Source organism: Bufo bufo, chromosome 2, assembly GCF_905171765.1.
Source record: "Bufo bufo chromosome 2, aBufBuf1.1, whole genome shotgun sequence".
NCBI classification, from domain to species: domain Eukaryota; kingdom Metazoa; phylum Chordata; class Amphibia; order Anura; family Bufonidae; genus Bufo; species Bufo bufo.
Genome location: NC_053390.1, coordinates 664,739,085 through 664,760,318, shown reverse-complemented (window position 1 = coordinate 664,760,318; position 21,234 = coordinate 664,739,085). Strand labels below are relative to the sequence as shown.

The 21,234-nt window shown below is 42.3% G+C and overlaps 1 protein-coding gene across 2 annotated transcripts in view; it reads right to left on the bottom strand.

Moving 5' to 3' along the window:
• Positions 1-10,185: 10,185 nt before the first annotated feature.
• Positions 10,186-21,234, bottom strand: part of GLRB (glycine receptor beta) — a 121,758-nt gene continuing 110,709 nt past the window's right edge. The window contains exons 9-10 of one of the 2 annotated variants that reach the window (XM_040418584.1): positions 12,163-12,455; positions 10,186-10,779 (exon numbers count right to left, since the gene is read on the bottom strand). In XM_040418584.1, the coding sequence (XP_040274518.1) occupies positions 10,483-10,779; positions 12,163-12,455 (590 nt within the window). In that variant the 3' untranslated portion in view covers positions 10,186-10,482. Of the gene's footprint in view, positions 10,780-12,162; positions 12,456-16,891; positions 17,017-21,234 lie in introns of those variants that run through there. The other variant, XM_040418583.1, reaches the window with a different exon arrangement.

Below are 21,234 nucleotides of genomic sequence, written 5' to 3'. Positions count from 1 at the left end.
CTCCCATAGAAGTGAATGGAGCATGCTGGGAGTTGTAGTTTCACAACAGCTGGAGTGCCGGGGGTTGCTGACCCCTGCGATAGAGCCTGTAGCCGACAGAGAAGTCAGCCCATTTCTCCAGGAACCCAAACCCCTCCTTCCTACACCAGTTCTTGAGCCACTTGTTAACCTCCCTAATCTCCTGCTGCCTTTCTTGTGTGGCTCGTGGTACAGGCAGTATTTCGGAAAATACTCCCTTTTGAGGTCCTTGACCTAAATCTCTAAAATCATTTTAAAGGACGCTCCACCTATCTCTAACTTTGTCATTGGTTCTGATATGGACCATGACCGCTGGATCTTCTCCAGCCCCTCCTAGTAATCTGTCAACCCGATCCGCGATGTGTGGAAACTCGAGCGCCAGGAAGACAACACACCGTTCGTCAATCACGGTTTTTGTGACAGATCGCCCTATCTGTACTCCTAATAATTGAGTCTCCCACTACCAGCACCTATCTGGCCTGCCCTGCTCTCCTGCTTACTGGAGCCGACATTCCCCTGACTGGCAGAGAAAGAGTCCTGCTGCAGCAGTGCTCTCTCTGAACTGTCATCCCCCTCATCTGCCAACCTTGCAAACTTTGAAATTGAAAGGTGGAATCTGATTTGTTGCTATGGGCAACTAAGCCAGTTCTACTTTACATCAGTTTGATAAATGACCCCAAGGGTTTACAGTTTGATGCCCATAACCAATTTATTCTATTATCTTACATATGAACTACTTCCTATTCCACAGCAAAATCTTTTGCCTCTTGGCACGGTACCCTGGCATCCGTTGATGAGCTGAAGACATGTTCATCCTGTGACAAGGTGATAAACTGTTGTTTTGCCAGTTTGTTAAGGAATTTAATGTCAACTGTATTGAGCTGAGGTTTATAGCACCTTTCAAAGAAAGGACTGCTTACATTTTTTTGAATGTTCTCATCCACAAGGGTACTATGGGAAATTTTGAGAAAATATTGGAACCTACTGTTGACAAACTCAGATGCTATGAATCTACTACCACCCTGAACTTCCATCATCTACAGGAACGGTAGAAGCCTGAGGGATCCTCTCATTAAAAGCAACTTCTCACCATCTAAACCTACTGGTATAAGGCTAAACAGACAACCCTCGGGGTGTTTCTCTGGTGGTGATAGAGCTTGTAAGGCTACTGTTATCCGTAAATCCTTCGCTAGAGCTCCTACAGTGATTATTTTCAATATATGTGATTTCAAAACTGTAAAATAATGGGTGTCGTGGCAATCTGCCCATGCCCTCTAAAACACAGACAGCATTTTGATGCTGGGTACTTGACTAGGTGAATGACATTCTGAACAAGAGACATACTTCCTTCTTGAGACATATGCGAGATGCTCCTATTGGCCATTGGTAGGTCCTCTGGTTTGAATGCCTTGAGATGATTCGACCTCCCTCCCTACTTCCTTACAAAAGGAATCCAGATGGATCTTCTGAATGCATTCCGTACAACCAAGAGGTCCAAATGATTATATATATTGTGGCAATGTGAATAGTGATGGGTGCAGTAAAGTCCCGGGGAAGCATAAAAAAGGGGTGTTGTTTGTACCAGGAGCGTGTCACCAAGGGGCCCGGCCTTGGTGGAGTAAAGGCCCTAGATATAGGTGGCCACCAAGTTAGTTGGTGGACTCCAAGATAGTTAGCTTAGCTGGCTCCAACTAGTCCAGGGCGGGCTTTTACTGGGAACAGGCAATGTGTTGGGTGGGTGCCTGTTCCCCATGCTCCAGTCCGGGATTTTGGAATATGCCCATGTCCAGGGATGCTATTTAATCCTGTTGCTGGACTTGGGTGTGGCTCCCAGTCTAGGTACTGGATGTGAGACCGTGTGTGAACAGGGTTCTGTACAGCCAGGCGGCTGTGGAACACTGGGCTGGGAAAGCCGCTTGTAATTACCGTGTGCGAACGGTGTTTTAAGGAAGGTAGTAAGATACCTTGTTTAGTTAGAGCTCAGCCGGGCAGGTGTTTATTTTGTATGATTTATGTTTGTTTTGCTAAGGTGCCAAATAAAAGCGACGTTTGGACCTTAAACTTGGTGTCTGGCGAAGATACTTGTGTGAATGACCCCCGGAGAAGAGCTAACCCCCCACAATATGTATATACATACTTTATACCAACCAAGTTCCTCCTCCTGGGCTGCTCAGCTTAACCTAAAGGATCTAGCAGAAGAAATAAATTCCCATCTTTATGGCATATCAATGTCTGATAGATGCTGGTCCTACATCTGGGACTTGCAGCTATTTTCACAACAGGATCCCCTGATGCTTATCTCATCAGGTAAGGAATACAGGTGGAGAATAAGCAGAGGGGTGGCTGTAGAGGTCAAGGTGAACAAAGAGAGCTGCCCACATGAACAGCCACGTCTCTTATTTGTTCTCTACCTGGATGTGATGACCAGTGAAACAGGATGGGGGTCAGGAAGTATTCTAGGAGTAAGAAAAAAAAATGTGAAAACAGTTTCTTCCTTCTATACTACTGACTTATGATTGTTTCAGCTTACAGGGCTAGACCATGGGGATGATTCCATTATTCTGATTTCTGACAACTAGATACTTTGTGTGGGTTTAAATCAATCACATTTATTTGACATTCAAGCCAGTTGGGATGTAGATATTGATGAAGATGATGATCTACACAAAGTCACCACCACAATGCTGCACTTTATGGCATGATATGCAGAAATCTCTGATGGGTGGAGTTCTTATCTCTATGACTTCCATGTATCAGGAGAATTGGAGTTCTATGGCCCTTTTCAGCAATGCAAAGGAGCGACTTCGTATAGTAGATGGACTGAACATCTGATCACCCAGTTAGTTTACAGAATGAAAGCCAGAGTATGCAATCCTGCCCTTATGATGACATTTGTTGTCTGCGCTTTGGCCTTATTCTGCTTCCTTACAAGACATGTTCTGGCTCCCAATCACCATCCACATTAATGTTCCATCTTAAAGAGGTATTTCAGTTATATTAAATTATTCCATATCCACAGGATAGGGGATAATTATTAGATTGGTAGGAGTCCAAATACTGGAAGCCCCACCGATCATTAGAAAGGGGGTCCGTACCCTGTGGAGCCCCACAAATTGAATGGAGTGGCCACTCCATTCATTTCTATTGGAGTTCCGGATATAGGGGAGTACAATGCTCTGCAGTCTCCGGAACTCTAAAAGACATGAATGGAGCAGCCGCATGCCGGCCCAGCTGGACGGGGTTGCATACAGCTGCTCCGTTTATTTTGGGGGGCTCGATGGCCCCTGTTGTCGTGATTGGTGGGGGTCTCAGCAGATAACTATATATACCTAGAATACCCCGTTAACTTCAATGTGTAAATACTCTGCATAGCTTTTCTATATATAATTAACAAATTAAAATATCATAGCCAAAGGAAAGACAGTCTTGAACAGGTTTGCCCAAGGGTATAACATGTATAAAACAGTTTTACTAACTTAAATGAACCTATATCTGTGTAGTACTTAGAGTTTACAATGTGAGCACCAATCCACAGCCTATATTACGTGTTTTGCAATAAATTTTTCTAATTAATTGCAATCTTAACATGTTAGTTTGCCATGTATGAGCATGGCCTGAGGGTAAGGGATACATTTGGTGTTGTTTATCACCAATTTTTGAAGACATATCAGAGAATAGGAATGTAGGTCACTATCACTTTTTTGTACAGGCAACTGTAGCTTTCAGACAGTAGCAAGGTCAGGAACCAAGCTGGGGTTTGTAAACAGGAAGGCAAGCAGGAGCATGGTTATGGATAAGTCAGAGGTCAGGACTGAGGTACCAGGTTCCGAGTACTAGGTATTAGTACTAAGGTCAGAATCTAGGAAACACAAGTACCTTGCAGATTAGGAAGGCTAGGTAAAGATGAGGTCCAGTAAAGGACCAGAGTCAAGAGACAATATCCGTAAAAAATATATATTACACAATGCCAAACTGTCAGGAGCCAGGACAGGTTTGTACCCTGATCTCTAGGGTGTGAATCCGAGTTGGATTTAAAGGGGTTGTCGCACAAAGAAACTTCTACATTTTTCAAACTAGCACCTGAATCTGAATACTTTCCCATGTACTTAAAAATGTAGTGAGACATTGTTATTCAATAAAACATATATGTCTAGTACTACCTGCTGTTTGTACTTTTCCTTATTCCTCAGTCAACCTCTGTAACATCACTGAGGTGGTCACACATGCTCAGTTCCAGTCTACAACTGCCACCAGCCATACAGTATCTACCGTTAGAACATGTGAACATTACAAGGAGAGAGCTGCAGAAGAAATGCCCCCTAAAAAAGGACACATCCCATGAGCTGCCACCCTGAAGAGAATCTAGCAGAGTATTTGGAGAAATGAATGTGAAGATTTCAGGATCCAGCCGAGGTACAGGGATGATCCTAACTTTGTCATGTACTGTTTGTCTGATTTTCTTTTTTTTTACATCAATCATGGGATATCCCAAGCAGCAAGCCTCGATGACATTACGGAACCTGCCCAGTAAAAGGCATCACAACCCTACTAAGGCAAAATAATGTGGCTGAACGAGAGATGAATGTAACACATACCCATATAATAAAATGATGCAATGGAGTGTGGCGGAGCTCACCTGAATCACCACCAGTGGAAGCCCGGAAAAAACGCCAGGAACCAGGTGTGGACGAAAGCAACAGAAGATAGTAATCCAGCTTCCAGGATGGCAGTAGTAAGCGTGCTAATCTTTATTTCATGGGTGCAGAATAAAATCCAACATGTACATCTATGCGTTTCGGATCGTCAGGTTCTGATCCTTACTCATGACAATAGTATATGCTGAGTGCCGGTCTTAAATAAAAAGAGAGGCCGGACATCTCAGGTGGAGATAATTAGCAATAACCACTCCTTCTTACATGCAAATAAAAATTCCTGGAAAACCAGTAAAAGACAAAAAAGACAACATGTGCTAGGATCAGTAGTGCAATATCAAATCCTGTCTGTGATTGAGTCCCTTTGGTGTGCGGGTATCCATAGAGAAAATCCAGTAGGATTCTCTATTTAGGAGAGCACGCCTGTGGTCGTCACCTCTCTTAGGACAATTGACTCTCTCCACTGCTTGTACTTTTAAGCCAGTAACATCACCCGCATGACATGCCGCATAGTGTGCACTGACCGCAGACACATTTGTAGATAAAATAAAAAACATAGAATAAAATGCACACATAATATCCACTAATGTGTGAAAAAATTGAATCCTGCTGTTACCTTACAGGATATTAGAGAAATGAAAACGGCAATAAATTCATCATAACGGTGCATTAAATCCCAAATTGATTAACCCAGATCAAAAATAGTTTTCTATCCAACCAAAACTGGAATTAAGGGTTCATTTCTACTCTGAAATCTACAGCTGTGACCTGTCTTACACATTGACAACTAGAGGGCGCTCATGTACCACGTGGAAAAGCCATGTGAACTGCAAAACCAGAAACCTGAAGACATCTGAAGGATTGTAGGCTACGGAGGAGAACTTTATATTTAGAATGTATTTCTGGGTGAAAAGTACCCCCTGTTATGGGAACTACATGAAGTAAATCCTGCACAATTTTAGAAGGTTCATTTCTGTGCAAGGTACGGGAAGGCATGATAAAATTACACTAGTTGACTAAGCTATAAATAAAAGAGAAATTCTCACATAATTTGGAAGGTGGAGGATCCAGCCAGAGCTATCATGACCACTTAGAAAGCATGCAGTGAATATGCAATGCTCTTTAGAAACATTTCTAACCATGGTACAAAGGATTCTTAGAAACTCCTAAAATATTTTTTTTAAGTGGTTGTATGAGAATAGAGAAAATATAGTGGTTTTGAGAAAGCGAGCCACTTTTGTCCACGTACTGTTTGGTATTGCAGCTCAGATGCATTCACTTGAATAGGGCAATACCAAGTGCAGCTCATGTGCAAGAGTGGCACTGTTTCAGAAAAGAAGCAGCCGTGTTCAGGGTCCACCAGAAGAAATGACCCACCCTCTGTGTATAGGACTATAAGGGCGCGGTTTTACTATGGGTCCATTATTGTCAGAGCTTGGGCCCACCAGAGGATCCTCTGGTAGGCCAGTCTGACCCAAGCCATGTTTGGTTCTCATCCCGTTTTAAAAGGGTATTACTTGCAAGGACTTTGATATACAGTATGAACGGTAGGTTATACTGAAGACATTGTGAGTAGCCTAAGGCCATAGACAGCAGGTTTGTCAGGCTTCATTCACATCTCCATTAGGGCTCATTCAGATGGCCATATGCTGTCTGCAAAAATGCGGATGTTTTTTGCGGACAGTTCGGCACATCCACAAAAAAAAAACTGATTGTATTTCACATTTTTGCGGACCCATAGACTTCAATGGGACCACATCCTGATTTTCACTGACAAGTATAGGACATGTTCCATTTGTTTTGCGGAGCCTTGGAATGGAAGGAAAGGGCCCCATAGAAGTAAATGGGTCAGCATCTAATCCGCAAAAAAAACTGATATGACCGTCTGAATGAGCCCTTAAGGTAGCCACTGTAATGGGAACCTGTGGGTTTATGCTGTAAAAAGAGCGCTGAATGTTACATTTCTGCAACTGTTCTACTCATTTGAATGGTCTTACAGAAAATGTGCTTGATGCCAAAACAACCCCATTCAGATGTATGAAATTTCTGCAACCGGCCCACCAGAAGTCAATATGCCCTTAGGTGTGCCTTGCACATAACTGCATTTCTACACTGGACTCTGTAGGCAGCACATCCTGCACTATATGGATATTTTTATTTCACTACTTAAGTCCTCCTGCACACGAAAGTGTGCGCCCCGGGGCTGAGCTGCAGCCCGCAAATTGCGGGCCACAATGCATGAGCACCAACCGTGGGGCAGCTGCAGCGGATCGCGAACCCATTCACTTTAATGGGTCCGCAATCCGCCCGTTCCGCAAATAGATAGGACATGTTCTATCTTTTTGCGGAACGGAAGTACGGGACGAAACCCCACGGAAGCACTCGGTAGTGCTTCCGTAGAGTTCTGTTCCACATCTCTGGATTTGCGGACCTATTCAAGTGAATGGGCCCGCATCTGTAATGCAGAATGACCATGGAACGGCGCCCGTATTCTGCGGATCCGCAAATGCAGTCCGCAATACGGCCACGGAGCGCACATGGCCTAAAACTTTGACATTTTGCAAGTGTAAAATGGATAATCGTTTTGCGCCCACCTGTCAGCTGTAAGGCTGAGACACCCATCGTGGCACCAAAGATCGCTGTGTAGCAGTACAGCCTCACAAGTGAATGGGGTCGCAGCACGACTCGCAGATTGCTGAGGCTGCAATCTCAGAATTTCAAAAAATCCAACACTGCTGTTTATTTTTTTCGGCGAATCTGGGGACGTGGTCGTTAGTTACTCTTTAACCCCATTTACTTGTGAGGCTGCACAACTATGTAGCGATCTTACATTTTATAGCCTACTTGCTAAAGTGATCTGTTTCCACTGTGAGTAGCAAGTAGAATGTCTGTGCTTAGGTTTCTGATATCTTGTAAAATGTTACTTCTTTACAGTGGGGCATCGCATAGTAATAGGCAGGGGTGGACTGACCATATACCCTAGAGGCCGCCGGACAGGTACATAATGATCTCATGCCCTCAGCATTAACTAATGCTAGGAGCATCAGGTACTTATGCACCTGGCCAGTGGCCACTAGTGCCCTCCTGAATTCAACTGTATCACCATCCTCCGTATGGTCATAGGGCAGTATTTTGTGCTGCACTGTGATATTTGGTTCTGCAGGGGCGGTATTTTGTACTGCACTATGGCATTTCTGGCCCCGCCTACTCCTGTTTCTGCCTACTTGAGGCTTGTGTTGGCTCTCCTACTGTCCATTTGGACTCACCTACAACTTGGGGCTACTTTTAGTTTTTTTCCATGGTCACTAAGTTCCCAGTCTGCCCCTGGTCATAGGGAGAATAAGCCAATGACAAGAAAAAAATTTGACTTATTTTACACGAGTGATATAGAATGAGGCAGGGTCTCTTCAGGAAAAAAAACTGATGTTTCAGTTTTATCGGTGGTTGCGTTCAGTGTTTCAGTTTTTCCCACATAGGTGCAATCAGTTTTTAAAGGTTTTTCATGTGTGTTATGAAAAACTGAAGAATAACACTCATCATCTCCTAGCAACCTTCAGTGAAAAAGGCATTGAATCCAGATGCCTTCAGGTTTTCACACAAGCCCCATTCATTTCTATGAGGCCTTTGTATTATTTTTCTCTGTGGGTAGAAATAACGTTGTAATAAAGTAAATTGTAAAAAATCAAATTTTTGCAAAATTGCATATTTTTAGATCAACATTTCAATGGGGCTTAGATTTATTAATGTGTCTGCGCCAAAGACCTGTCTAAAAAGTCGAGCAATTTGGCGCATCTAGGGTTTCTACACTTTTAACAACATGCTTGACAGTGTTGTGGGGCTTAGTGGAAAAGGGCATGGTCTAAGATGAGCCATAATTGACATATCATCCAGCCTGAGCCCCTGTGATGTATTCGGTGCAGGTCTAGGCAGCCTGTCTAAGCTTGTGCCATCTTTAGGATTAGTAAATCTGGGCCAATATGTCCTATTCTTCACAAATTTCAAAAACTAATTTTTTTTTTATTATCAGACATCAGATGACTTTTCCTTCTCTTCACAATGTAGCCCAAAAGCTCTTTATCTGTTAGGGCTCAAGGACATATTAGTCTGTAATTCCACACTCAGACTGAGATGTGCCCATACTGTACCTGTTACATTTTATATATGGCAGTATACAGAGTATTTTATTTTTCACATGGATTCCATATAAAATAAAATGTGCCATGCTAAAAGAGGTTGTCCAAACCTAAAGTAAATTTTAGTCAAGGGCTGGGAAATTATTTAACAGAAAGAAAGAAAATGCACTTACCTGTACAATGCCTCTCTTCTAGTGCTGAGGTTTTCATCCCTGCTCTTTCTGGTGCTTAGCAGACCAAAAAAGTGACTTATCTGTGGTGATGTGAACTTCTGCAGCCATTCACTGGCTTCAGCAGTGAAGCTTCAGTGCTGTAAATGAACACATATGTTACCCCTTCCAGTCTGCTGGGGACTGGAAGGTGCAGAGATGGGAGCATCAGCAATAGAACGGAGCAGTGTTGAATAGAGGAGTTCATTTATTTTTATTTTTTGCCGTTTAACACTTTCCTGGCTCTTATTAAAATTTGTTTTGGGGCCAGTTTCATCAGTTTGTACCTATGAAACTGTCTGACCTGTTACATGTGTACTTGGCAGCTGAAGACATCTGCGTTGGTCCCATGTTCAAATGTGTCCGCACTGCTAAGAAAAATTATGTTTTAATACATGCAAATGAGACTCTAGGAGCAACGGGGGCGTTGCCGTTACACCTAGAGGCTCATCTCTCTCTGCAGCTGCCGCACCGTCTCCACTTTGATTGATGGGACCAGGCAGTGAAAACATAATCATGCCTGGCCCTGTCAAATAAAGTGGAGACGGTGCGGCAGTTGCAGAGAGAAGAGCCTCCAGGTGTAACAGCAACGCCCCCGTTGCTCTTAGAGGTTCATTTGTATATATGAAAACATCACTTTTCTCAGCAATGCGGACACATATGAACATGGGACCAACACAGATGTCTTCAGCTGCCAGGCGCACATGGAACAGGTCAGCCACTTGCTGACAGATGCCGTTTAAGGTATGTATTTGAAGTGTACAAACCCTATACTCGTTTTGTGGTTATACTTACAGATTTTATATATCCCATTAGCTTACAACACATATCAGCTGAGACACACTCCATTTACAGTTTTTAATAGATTTTTTTTTACACATTAACTTTCAGTTCACGCAAAGAATACAGCGTAGTTTCTTAAATCGATTATTCTACAAAAAAAATAGTCTTTGATCATTTATCTTACACCTTGACAGGAGCCTTATAATCTATTTAATTATTAAGTCAGTATATTTATATATATATGATATGAAGAACTGTACATTTTGTCTGGACACAGTGCAATCCAAACGCATATATTTTTCTTTGAAAAGAATAAGGATTGATCCTTCAATACTACATATATTGATCTATGGTTTGGATGAGGCTTAACGTGCACCAAGCTCCCTTAAAAGCATCTCATAACTTTTCATATTAAAACGGTAGAGGTTGGGGGGGGGAGGGGGGCTTATGTATGCATTACTCAGAACTGTGTTTATAGCAGAAACCTTACACTTATATACATTAGTTTAAGCACAGACATTGCAGTGTCATGCTTCCATTTAAAAAAAGCCAATTTTCATTACAAGAGCATGGCATCTACAATGTAAGATATTGCTTTGCAAATGTAGACAAGATCACGGGTTGGCTTTAAAGAGTGTGAGAGTAATGGCGACTTGTTTTGTGAACTCAAAGTGAGAATTAGAGTCATCATAAATATACCAGCCAGTATATGACATTAAAGAACAAAAAGGTGAAAGGAAACAGCGCCCTTGAGTAAAGGTCAATCCGTTTGGCCTCAGAGGGAATGACCGGCTTGGAAGGAGGAGGCTTTTTGATATTCTTCGCTTGAGATTTTCCCAGACCGTTGTTGACTTCAATTGGTTTTCCATAACAATCATAATTGGACAATTCAAAATCTCTGGGCAAGCTTCCAACGATGCTGAAGTCATTGGACCTCAGATCGGATTTAGACGTGCATACTTTTTTGCATCTATTTTCTCCAACCTGGGAATAATAAACAGTAAGCTAAATTATTGATCTAAGAAGCTCTGAAATAAACATCAAATACAGGCGTGCGTATACTGGGGGGGGGGGGGGGAGAAGAATTTGATGCCTTTGCACACTGACTGACATCTAGACTGTAGCAGATGGGATCAACAGTAAAAGAAACCTTCCTCATAAAGCTCTATGGAATATACAATATATAAAAAAAATATCTACGGTAATAAATGATCAATCATATACGGGTAAACACCATTTCCGAGGAGTCTCCAAGGGTAGGCTACTAAATATACTGTAGGGGTATATTTCTTACATTTCTTATGTGTGAGCAATAAAAAGTAGTGAATATCTGTAAAAAATATAAATTCCTTTTCCATGCATTAAAGAGTCACTGTACTTTCACACAATTTAATTTAATAGAGAATGGTGTAATTAGCACATTTCTAAATCACTTCATTGTAAAAAAATATGTCTCTATCCACCTGAAAAAAAGCTGTAAAGTGATGGCCACTAGAGTCTCACTGCCACCTGGTTTGCAGTCCACTGCCATTTCTAGTAACAGAGACAGCTCACAGGAAATAGGGACGTGTCAGAGCTAGCTGAGCCAGATAGCAGCACTGCCTGTACACAGCTTTTGAAGAGCAGATAAGCCTCTCTGTGTCGATAAGTCAGATTTTGCCCTCCTTAGCAGCTTTCTGAGCTCTCTAGAAGAACACAAATATATTGGGAAGTAAGATCACTGCAGTACAGTACTGGCAGATTCTGCAGAAGGGAGATGCCCCTTGCTTGCGAGAGAAATGCATCCAGCTGTGCAGGTGAAAGAGGCAATAATATTGCTGAGGAAGACAAAAAAAAAAAAAAACTGTTCCTTCACAGTTATGATTCTACAGTGAAGCAAAGCTATTATGCAAACTTTTTTTTTTAAACTCAGGTATGCTTTTTAAGCTTTTAATCCTTGTATTAAACACACACACACACACACACACACACACATACACATACCATGAAGTAACATTTCTGAAGCATCTTCCCATTAAAAGTATGAATAAATTGACAAGTGGGTGTTTCCTTTCTGTCAAAGGGGTGTGAATCTGCAATCCGCCAATGGTGGCACTGACTAGCAGTAGCAGACACGCCTCTAACTGGCAATACCCAGTTGCCAATTCATTGACAAACTACTAATAGGAATAACTAGGGAATGGTACAATGTGAGGTTATGAGAAAACATGTTCCACATTTGTTACATTATGGTGAATACAAGCATTTACTAAACCAGATATGTCAGAAGAGGTAACAGGACACTGTAAAATATACCGTATAATCTGGAAGAAATATTTACATCTATCTGAAAGGTCATTTCATGCTTTATTTTAAGAAGATACATACTTGCAATGTGCTGATATGAACTGGTGTCCCGGTCCCATTCACTGTATTCTTTTTCGCAGCATTGGGTCCCTTTCCTTCTGCTTGCTCAGCCTTTGCAATTTTGGCTTTCTCAGCTTCAATCCTCTTGGGGCTGTTCAGGAGGACCTGGACTACAGCATACTCAACAAGGGAGGCAAAGCCAAAAAGAAGACAAGTAATAAGCCACACATCAATGGCTTTCACATAGGACACCTTCGGCAGTTCTTGTGCCAGGGTGGTACACTCGGATGCCAAGCTCAGAACTGAAAATATACCTGGAAAGTGAACACAAAAAAAAAAAGTTGGAGCACAGTTCCAGTTATTTCTATGGTGATGGCATTTTCTGTATCACGGTATGTAAAACCAATGAACTCTTACTGCAGGTCCCTGTATCCTATAGGCATACAGTATATTTTTTGAAGCATCAGAGGAAACCAGATAACCAGCTGAAATGGACACAGGAACACAGATAACAGATATACTTCTTGTAGATGTTACACTGCTTGAATCTGAAATTGGGATCCCACTAGGGTTGTTGCGGGTATAGAAATTTCGATACTTTCGTCCCGGTATCGATACGATACTGGGATTTCCATTTTTTCGATACTGGGCTGCGCTGTCTAGTATCTCTGAACATGAGCGCGCTGCTGTCAGCGCGCTCATGTTCCCTCAGCAGCACAGGGGAGAAGAAGGCAGTGTCTCCCTCCCCCTGTGCTGCTCCTGCCACCAATGAACGGAGAGAGGGGCGGAGGAGGGGAGGGCGCACTGCACCACCAATGATAGGACTTTTCCTGGGTCCAGACTTTAAGTATTAGGATACACAGAACGGTGCGGCACCTGAGGGGTTAACTGACGCTTATTTGCTGCCAGTACCCGCCTCCTGTATTAAGGGGTAATTATCATTGGTGGCGCAATGCGCCCTCAACCCCCCACCCCATTAAAATCATTGGTGGCACAGTGCGCCCGCCCCTCTCAACCCCCCAGTATTAAAATCATTGGTGGCAGTGGCCACAGGGTCCTCTACCCTCCCCCTCATTGGTGGCAGTGGCAGCTTCTGATCAGAGCCCCAGCAGTGTAATCCTGGGGCTCCGATCAGTTACCATGGCAGCCAGGACGCTACTGAAGCCCTGGCTGCCATAGTCAGCTCCCTGCTGCTGTGTGCACAAAGCACAGAGCAGCAGGGAGAGTGTGAGGTCCTATTCACCCTGATGAAGATCTATTAGGGTGAATAGGACAAGGGATTAGAAGACCCCAGGTTCTGGCCCCTAAGGGGGGAAATTGTTATTAAATAAAAAGTGTAATTAAAAAAAAACAAAAAAAAACACCAAAATATTAAGTATGAATCACCCCCTTTCCCAATTTCACACATAAAATATATAAACAATAAAAAAACATATCACATATCGCATGTCAGGAAAGTCCAAACTATTAGGCCTCTTTCACACGGGCGTTGTGGGGAAAATGTGCGGGTGCGTTGCGGGAACACCCGCGATTTTTCCGCGCGAGTGCAAAACATTGTAATGCGTTTTGCACGCGCGTGAGAAAAATCGCGCATGTTTGGTACCCAAACCCGAACTTCTTCACAGAAGTTCGGGCTTGGGATCGGTGTTCTGTAAATAGTATTATTTTCCCTTATAACATGGTTATAAGGGAAAATAATAGCATTCTGAATACAGAATGCAAACTAAAATAGCGCTGGAGGGGTTAAAAAAAATAAATAAAATGTTTAACTCACCTTAGTCCACTTGATAGCGCAGCCGGCATCTCGTCTGTCTCCTTTCTTTAGGACCTGGGTAAAGGACCTTTGATGACGTCACTCCGGTCATCACATGGTACGTCACATGATCTTTTACCATGGTGAATCACCATGGTAAAAGATCATGTGACGTACCATGTGATGACCGGAGTGACGTCATTACAGGTCCTGTAACTGTATTTAACGCTCACCATAGGTCCTTCAACAAAGGAGACACAAGGAGATGCCGGGCTACGCGAGCAAGTGGATTAAGGTGAGTTAAATGATTTTTTATTTTTTTTTAACCCCTCCAGCGCTGTTTTACTATGCATTCTGTATTCAGAATGCTATTATTTTCCCTTATAACCATGTTATAAGGGAAAATAATAATTATCGGGTCTCCATCCCGATCGTCTCCTAGCAACCGTGCGTGAAAATCGCACCGCATCCGCACTTGCTTGCGGATGCTTGCGATTTTCACGCAACCCCATTCATTTCTATGGGGCCTGCGTTACGTGAAAAACGCACAAAGAGGAGCATGCTGCGATTTTCACGCAACGCAAAATTGATGCGTGAAAATCACCGCTCGTGTGCACAGCCCCATAGAAATGAATGGGTCGGTATTCAGTGCGGGTGCAATGCGTTCACCTCCCTTTATGGTATTGAAATCGAATCAAAAATTTGGTATCGCAACAACTCTAGATCCCACTGCTGCAAGCAGCAGCCTGCACTAATCAATTCTACTAGCACTATTCATTTGTAAATGTCTTTAATATATCTCTCAAGAGGTCATAAAAGGGGTGGTCTCATTGCAAGAATGTATCCCCTATCCTCAGGATAGGGCTAAGTGTCTGATCATTGGAGGTTCAACTGCTGTTTGAATGGAGAGGAAAACAGACATGCACGCTGCTGCTCCATTCAGTTCTATTGGGCTGCCAGAGACACCAAAGAGCTTGTACTTGCACAGACCCCATTCTTGTGACAGGTAGGGATCCCAGCAGTCATACCCAGTTATGGTCTGATTACACACTGGGTCTTGCCACAAGAAAGTGTAAAACTGCTTCCACCGCTGCCCTATAAAAAGGCTCTAAGAGGTAACTTTTGGGTAGTGTACCTCTTAGTGAGAGATTATTTACTGCTAGACAGGCCTCTATCACGCACTCAAAGACATTTTGCCAAGACTGACAGACCACCATTGCACTAAGAGAAGAAGGATGGTGGTTTTGATTAAGTTCTTGCCATGTAGGCTGTTCTGAACTACTGTAGCTGTTAGGATGTGTCGGAAGCAGTCTTTATGCGAGGACACAAACATTGCAAACTGTCTCTGGATGGCCCAGACAGTCCAACAGTAAAGATGATTGTTTGATCTGCCAACAAGCATGAGCAGCTCCCACGGTTTTGTTGTCCACCATCCAGACACAGGTGGCACCTTTATTACAAACCCCTGTCTCTGCCCGGACCATTGCCAGGAGCTTAGCAGAACAAAATTTGGTGTCATAGTACCCATTATGTGTCCCACCATTGACAGCTAGCCATCATCGCCTTTGTTTGTAGTGATGTTGTGAACGAGAAACCTGGACTGCTACAGACTGGAACTGTATTGTCTTTGGTGATAAATCCAGGTTCTCTTTGGAATCCAGCTATGGCCAGGTTTAAGTATGGAGGCTTCGTGGTGAGCGCTTCAATCCTGCCTTTGCGGTGGAGCGACACACTGCCCCAACTGCAGATAAGATGATATGGGGAGCCATTGCATACGACAGGGGGGGGGGGGGGGGCTCACAAAAAAATGTACAGCATTTATATAGTCATAGCAGCCCTATAGATCATGATACAAAACATGAACAAGACGGTACGGCTCCACAAATATAAAGGTTAAGCCTGAGAAAGAATATTTCTTTAAAAAATTAAATGTTCATTTCAAAGGTTATTTTCATACAACTAGGTGGATACATGTCGTACAGATTCAATGACACTTGGAACCTAAGATAATCAGTGTGAAGGACAGCGCCTGATGAAAGACCGTTTAAGCTACCATACGAAGATTGGACACAGTGCACGATACAGACCGTCATAGACTTGTAATTTGGGACTGTAAAAAAGGCATATAAATACATTTTATTAAAAGAGGTTGTGTCATATTGCTAGGACCAGCAACTCTCTTTAGAATGGAGCCCGCATGTGTGGCCGCCCTCTATTCATTTCTATGGGACTGACGAAAATAGATAAGCGCCGACTCGGCTATTTACATCAGCCCAATAGAAGTGAATGGAGCAGTGGCCGCTCTTGGGCGGTATTCTATGGGACTTCTGAAAATAGCTGATTGCTCTTTTAGCCATTTTCGACACTCGCACAGAAATGAATGGAGAGCGGCAGTCCGTCCACTTTCCCTCACTTTGTAGGCTCTGATTTAAAGATAGCTATGGGTCCCAGAGGTGGGCCTAACATTGGTCGCATATCCTAGCGATATGCCACCACTGCTTGAGATGATACAACTTATTTAAGTAAAATACTAGCCAAAATTTTGTATCTATAGGAAAATCATGATTGCATTATAACATAATATATACAAATGATATGGCTGGAGATGCTATTGAACCCTAATAGCCCATGTCACAAATTTTACTCCCCTGTTCACTGTGGCTGAACGCTCAAACTAATTAATAGTGTTGAGCGAACTTGTTTTTTTAAGTTCGGCGTCTAAAGTTCGGCTTCGGGTTATCGAACAATCCAGTTATGGATTCTAAATTCCATTATGGTCCGTGGTAGCGTAATCCATAACGGGATTCTTCGATAACCCGAACCCGAACTTTAGATGCCGAACTTAAAACACACGTTTGCTCAACACTACTTATTAAACAATGGTTACAGTTTTACATATTTATTGTCAAATGATGAGAAGGCTAGAAAAAAAAACAACGACATTCCACAGATACACAGTCCATCCATAGAAGAGGTAAGTGAATATACAAATCGTACACTTAGCTGCCACTCCTTAATGATGAGTGATGATCAAGTGATAGATGTCCATGGCACACTGATGTCCCACATGCAAAAAACGTATGTAAGACACACAGATGGGAATGTTTTACGTATGGAATGGTCTGAGAATGAAAAAAATTGTCAACATGTTACAGTATAGCCATCCATTTATTTACAAAATGCACCACTGTTAAGAGGAATAATAACAGTCAAATCAGATGTTCTACAAAAATATACAGATCATCGTTAAAATATTGTGAATTTATCAATATTAATTGGATCTTGTAGAACACAGAACAATAGTTTGTTTCATATTCTTTTTTGTTGCCACTCGTATGTACAACACCTGGAAAACTGAACCTTGGAATTCTACTATATGTTGCCATAAAGGCAGAAAGCAAGATTTTTATGAAAAAAAAAAAAAAAGACACAAAGAATGAGAGAGAATAGGAGATAGAAAGAGAATCTGAGAGAACCTTCTATGCCTTTCTGGGTTTCATGGAAGAGAAAAAATAAAATAAAAAAAGAATATATATATGATTATTGTAGAGCAGGCAAAACTGCTCTTGGTTTCTGTGAAAAATATATGCAAATGAGCAAACCTTAATTCTGCTAGAAAGGTAATTTACATATCTATGGGTTTCTGGGAAAGACATGCAAATTACATTTCCTGACAAAAAAGAAAGGAAAGCTAAACCTCTCTCATGCAACCAGATGTTAGACAGGCTACTTTGCACATATTTTCCCCAGAAATTAAAAGAACAGTTGCCTAGCCTACAGTACTCATGTATACTAGGCGGTCTCCATAATAAATATAATACTAGACCAGAGGCCCCCCAAGGCTTCTCAGATTGGAAAAAGGCAACTCTGTAGTTCTGCTTTGATGAAGGGCAGTTGCTTAGGGTACTTTCACACAAACGTTTTTGTTTTCCGGTATTGAGTTCCGTCACAGGAGCTCAATACCGGAAAAAAACTGATCAGTTTTATCCTAATGCATTCTGAATAGAGAGCAATCCGTTCAGGATGCATCAGTTTAGTCCCTCTTATGTTTTTTTGGACGGAGAAAATACCACAGCATGCTGCAGTTTTTTCTCCGACCAAAAATACTGATCACTTGCCGGAATGCCGGATCCGGCATTAATTTATATTGAAGTGTATTAGTGCCGGATCTGGCATTAAGTGTTCCGGCCAAACGGATCCGGCTTTCCGGTCTGCGCATGCGCAGACCTTTAAAAATGCAAAAAATATTAATAGCGGATCCGTTTTTCCGGATGACACCGGAGAGACGGATCCGGTATTTCAATGCATTTTTCAGACAGAACCGCATCCGGATCCGTCTGACAGACGCCATCAGTTTGCGTCCGGATTGACGGAACTGCCTGCCGGAATCCTCTGCCGCAAGTGTAAAAGTACCCTTAGAAGGAGTTATTTGCAGATGGCTAAGGCTACTTTCACACTGGCGTTTGGTGCGGATCCGTCCTGTATCTGCACAGACGGATCCGCACCGATAATGCAAACGCTTGTATCCCTTCATAACGGATCCGTTTGCATTATTCCATAAAAAAAAGTCCAAGTCAAAACGGATCCGTCTTGACTTACATTGAAAGTCAATGGGGGACGTATCTGTTTTCAATTGCACCATATTGTGTCAGTGAAAAACGGATCCGTCCCCATTGACTTACATTGTAAGTCAGGACGGATCCGTTTGGCTCCGCTTAGTCAGGCGGACACCAAAACGCTGCAAGCTGCGCTTTAGTGACCGTCTAAAAAACGCAGCGGAGACCAAATGCAGCCAAATTGATGCATTCTGAACGGATCCTTATCCATTCAGAATGCATTGGGGCTGAACTGATCCGTTTCGGGCTGCTTACGAGAGCCCTGAAACGGATCTCACAAGCGGACCCAGAAACAACAGTGGGAAAGTAGCCTTAGACGTTATTCTAGTTATGCTTGAAGGTCTGTTTAAAAGGTTATTTATTGATTTGGTATGGCTAGAGTACATCAGCTGGTGTGAGACACTCATGTTTTTTCCCCCAATTTTCCTGCCATATAAAAGTGGACCCTCATGAGTTGGTGTCTGTCTGAAAAGTTGTAAGCAAATCACTTGTTTCTAGGCTACAAGCACTCAACTATATCTGTTTTGCTTTCAGGAAACCGCAGATTCGCAAAATACCTTCTGTGTGCAATCTACAGTCTCATTACAGAAATTGCTATTTGTGTCCGCAAAACAAACAAGAATAGGGAAAATAGCAATATTTCTATAATGGTACTGCAGATTGAACATGGAAGCTATCTGTATTTTGCAGGTCTGCAGTTTCCCGAGCACAAAATGGATACAGTAGCATGCATGTAGAATCTAAATGATTTACTATTCATTTCTTTCAGGCAGACATAGGCCAACACAGGCAGGAGCAGTTACACATGTCAGAAAAGGAACAGAGAGAAAGCAAACCTGTGAAAAACGCAGTTCAGCTTTCCTTTCAAAAAGTAAAGAATGCTGAGTGTATCATCAGCCAATATAGTATGGCCCTCCAAAATTCATGCCTGACTCTTTAAACAGGCTTCCAAAGATAACAGCTAAGCCATCTACAAATACCTCTTCCTAGGCAAATGTTCTTTACCAAAGCAAAGCAGACCAGAGTTGCCCTTTTTTAACCTGAGAGGCCTTAGGGGGCTTCTGAGTGGGTGGAAGTAAGATATGCTAATTAGAATAGATTTTTTCCCAGAAAGCGGTCTGCCCTACAATACTCCTCATGCACACCAGGCACTCTCCATAATGAAAGAGAGTACCCACCAGAGTGATTTGCTCCTTTCAAATTTTTTGTATTTTGGTATAAAAAAACTATTTTATAATGAGCTTTATTACAAATGGTCCTTTATTCGCTTCTGCAGCATCCACATTACACACTATATACAAGCTGCAGAATGCTTTTCTGTGATAAAATCATCAGGCTGGACGGAATTTGTAATAAAAACAACAACAAAAAAAAAAGTTCTCTTAGCCCAAACTACAATTAATAATAAAAAGATTCCAAATGTGTCTATAGTCACAGTCTAGGAAGTTGCATAATAATGCATAATAAACCAAGCATAGTGGCAGGCAGGGACTGCAGAGACTACTGAAAAAGTACCTTCTTTATGGTAATTGCTGCGTTTTGCAGAAAAATCACTTTGTTACAATATGCTAATGAGCTGTTTGGTACATCAAAGGGGAGAGTGCCTGACTTTTGTTCTGCCCCAAAGACAGGAAGCTCCTCCTTTCTTTGGTGATTGACAGGGCGAAGCATCTGAATCCTGCCCTCTCCTGGACCTGTCATCTCACACCTGTGCCAAGGACCACAATTTTGGCTTATTCACAGTACAGCATCTGGTTTCTGCTCCACAGAAAAGTACCATGCTGCATATGCACTGAAATTGTGGCACTTAGCACAGGCATGAGATTATGAAACCAGATAAAAACAGCATAAAACTGTTCAAAAGGATATTGGAGCAAATTGCTTTTTTCTGTTGAACGCAGCAATGCATTACCATTATAAAATCACTGTTTTAATAGTCTTTGCAAGCCCTAACAGGTACTTTGCAAACACCTGCTGCGAGACTCCCTTTAAATGCTGCACAGATAGCAGTTGTCGCAATTGAGTAGATATATAGGAAATTGTATTTATACTAACTGCTAACGGTAGCAGACACAGAAGGTTAAACAGTAAGAGAAATTGATGCAACCAAATGCAGTTCTGCAACAATATTTGGGGCTGTTTAGCTATTTTTGACACTCTTGCCACTTTTCCAAAAAGTGGGTGGGAGGAAGCAGGAGATCCGCAGCCAAGATCATTTACCAACATGTGTGCACATTACTCCAAAAATCTACTCCGGCTCCTTCTAGATTTCTATTCTGCCGCATGTACAGCAGAAGTTGTGACAAACTGATTAAGAGCAGTGCACCTCTCAATCAATTGGTCAGATCTTCAACCAGCTGGGCTTTTACTAAGGCCCCTTCCACACGGGCGTCGCAGAAGAGGTCCGGATGCGTTGCGGGTGCATTGCGGAAAACCCGCGTGAGTGCGCACGCAATTTTCAGTCAATTTTGTCTGTGATTGCGTTGTTCAGTTTTTTCCGCGCGAGTGCAAAGCGTTTTAATACGATTTGCACGCGCGTGATAAAAAAAACTGAATGTGGTACTCACACCGGAACCCGGACTTCTTCACTGAAGTTCGGGTTTGGTGTTCTGTAGATTTTATTATTTTCCATTATAACATGGTTATAATGAAAAATAATAGCATACTTTAATACAGAATGCAAATTAAAATGTCCCTTGAAGTAAAAAAATTATAAAAAAATTA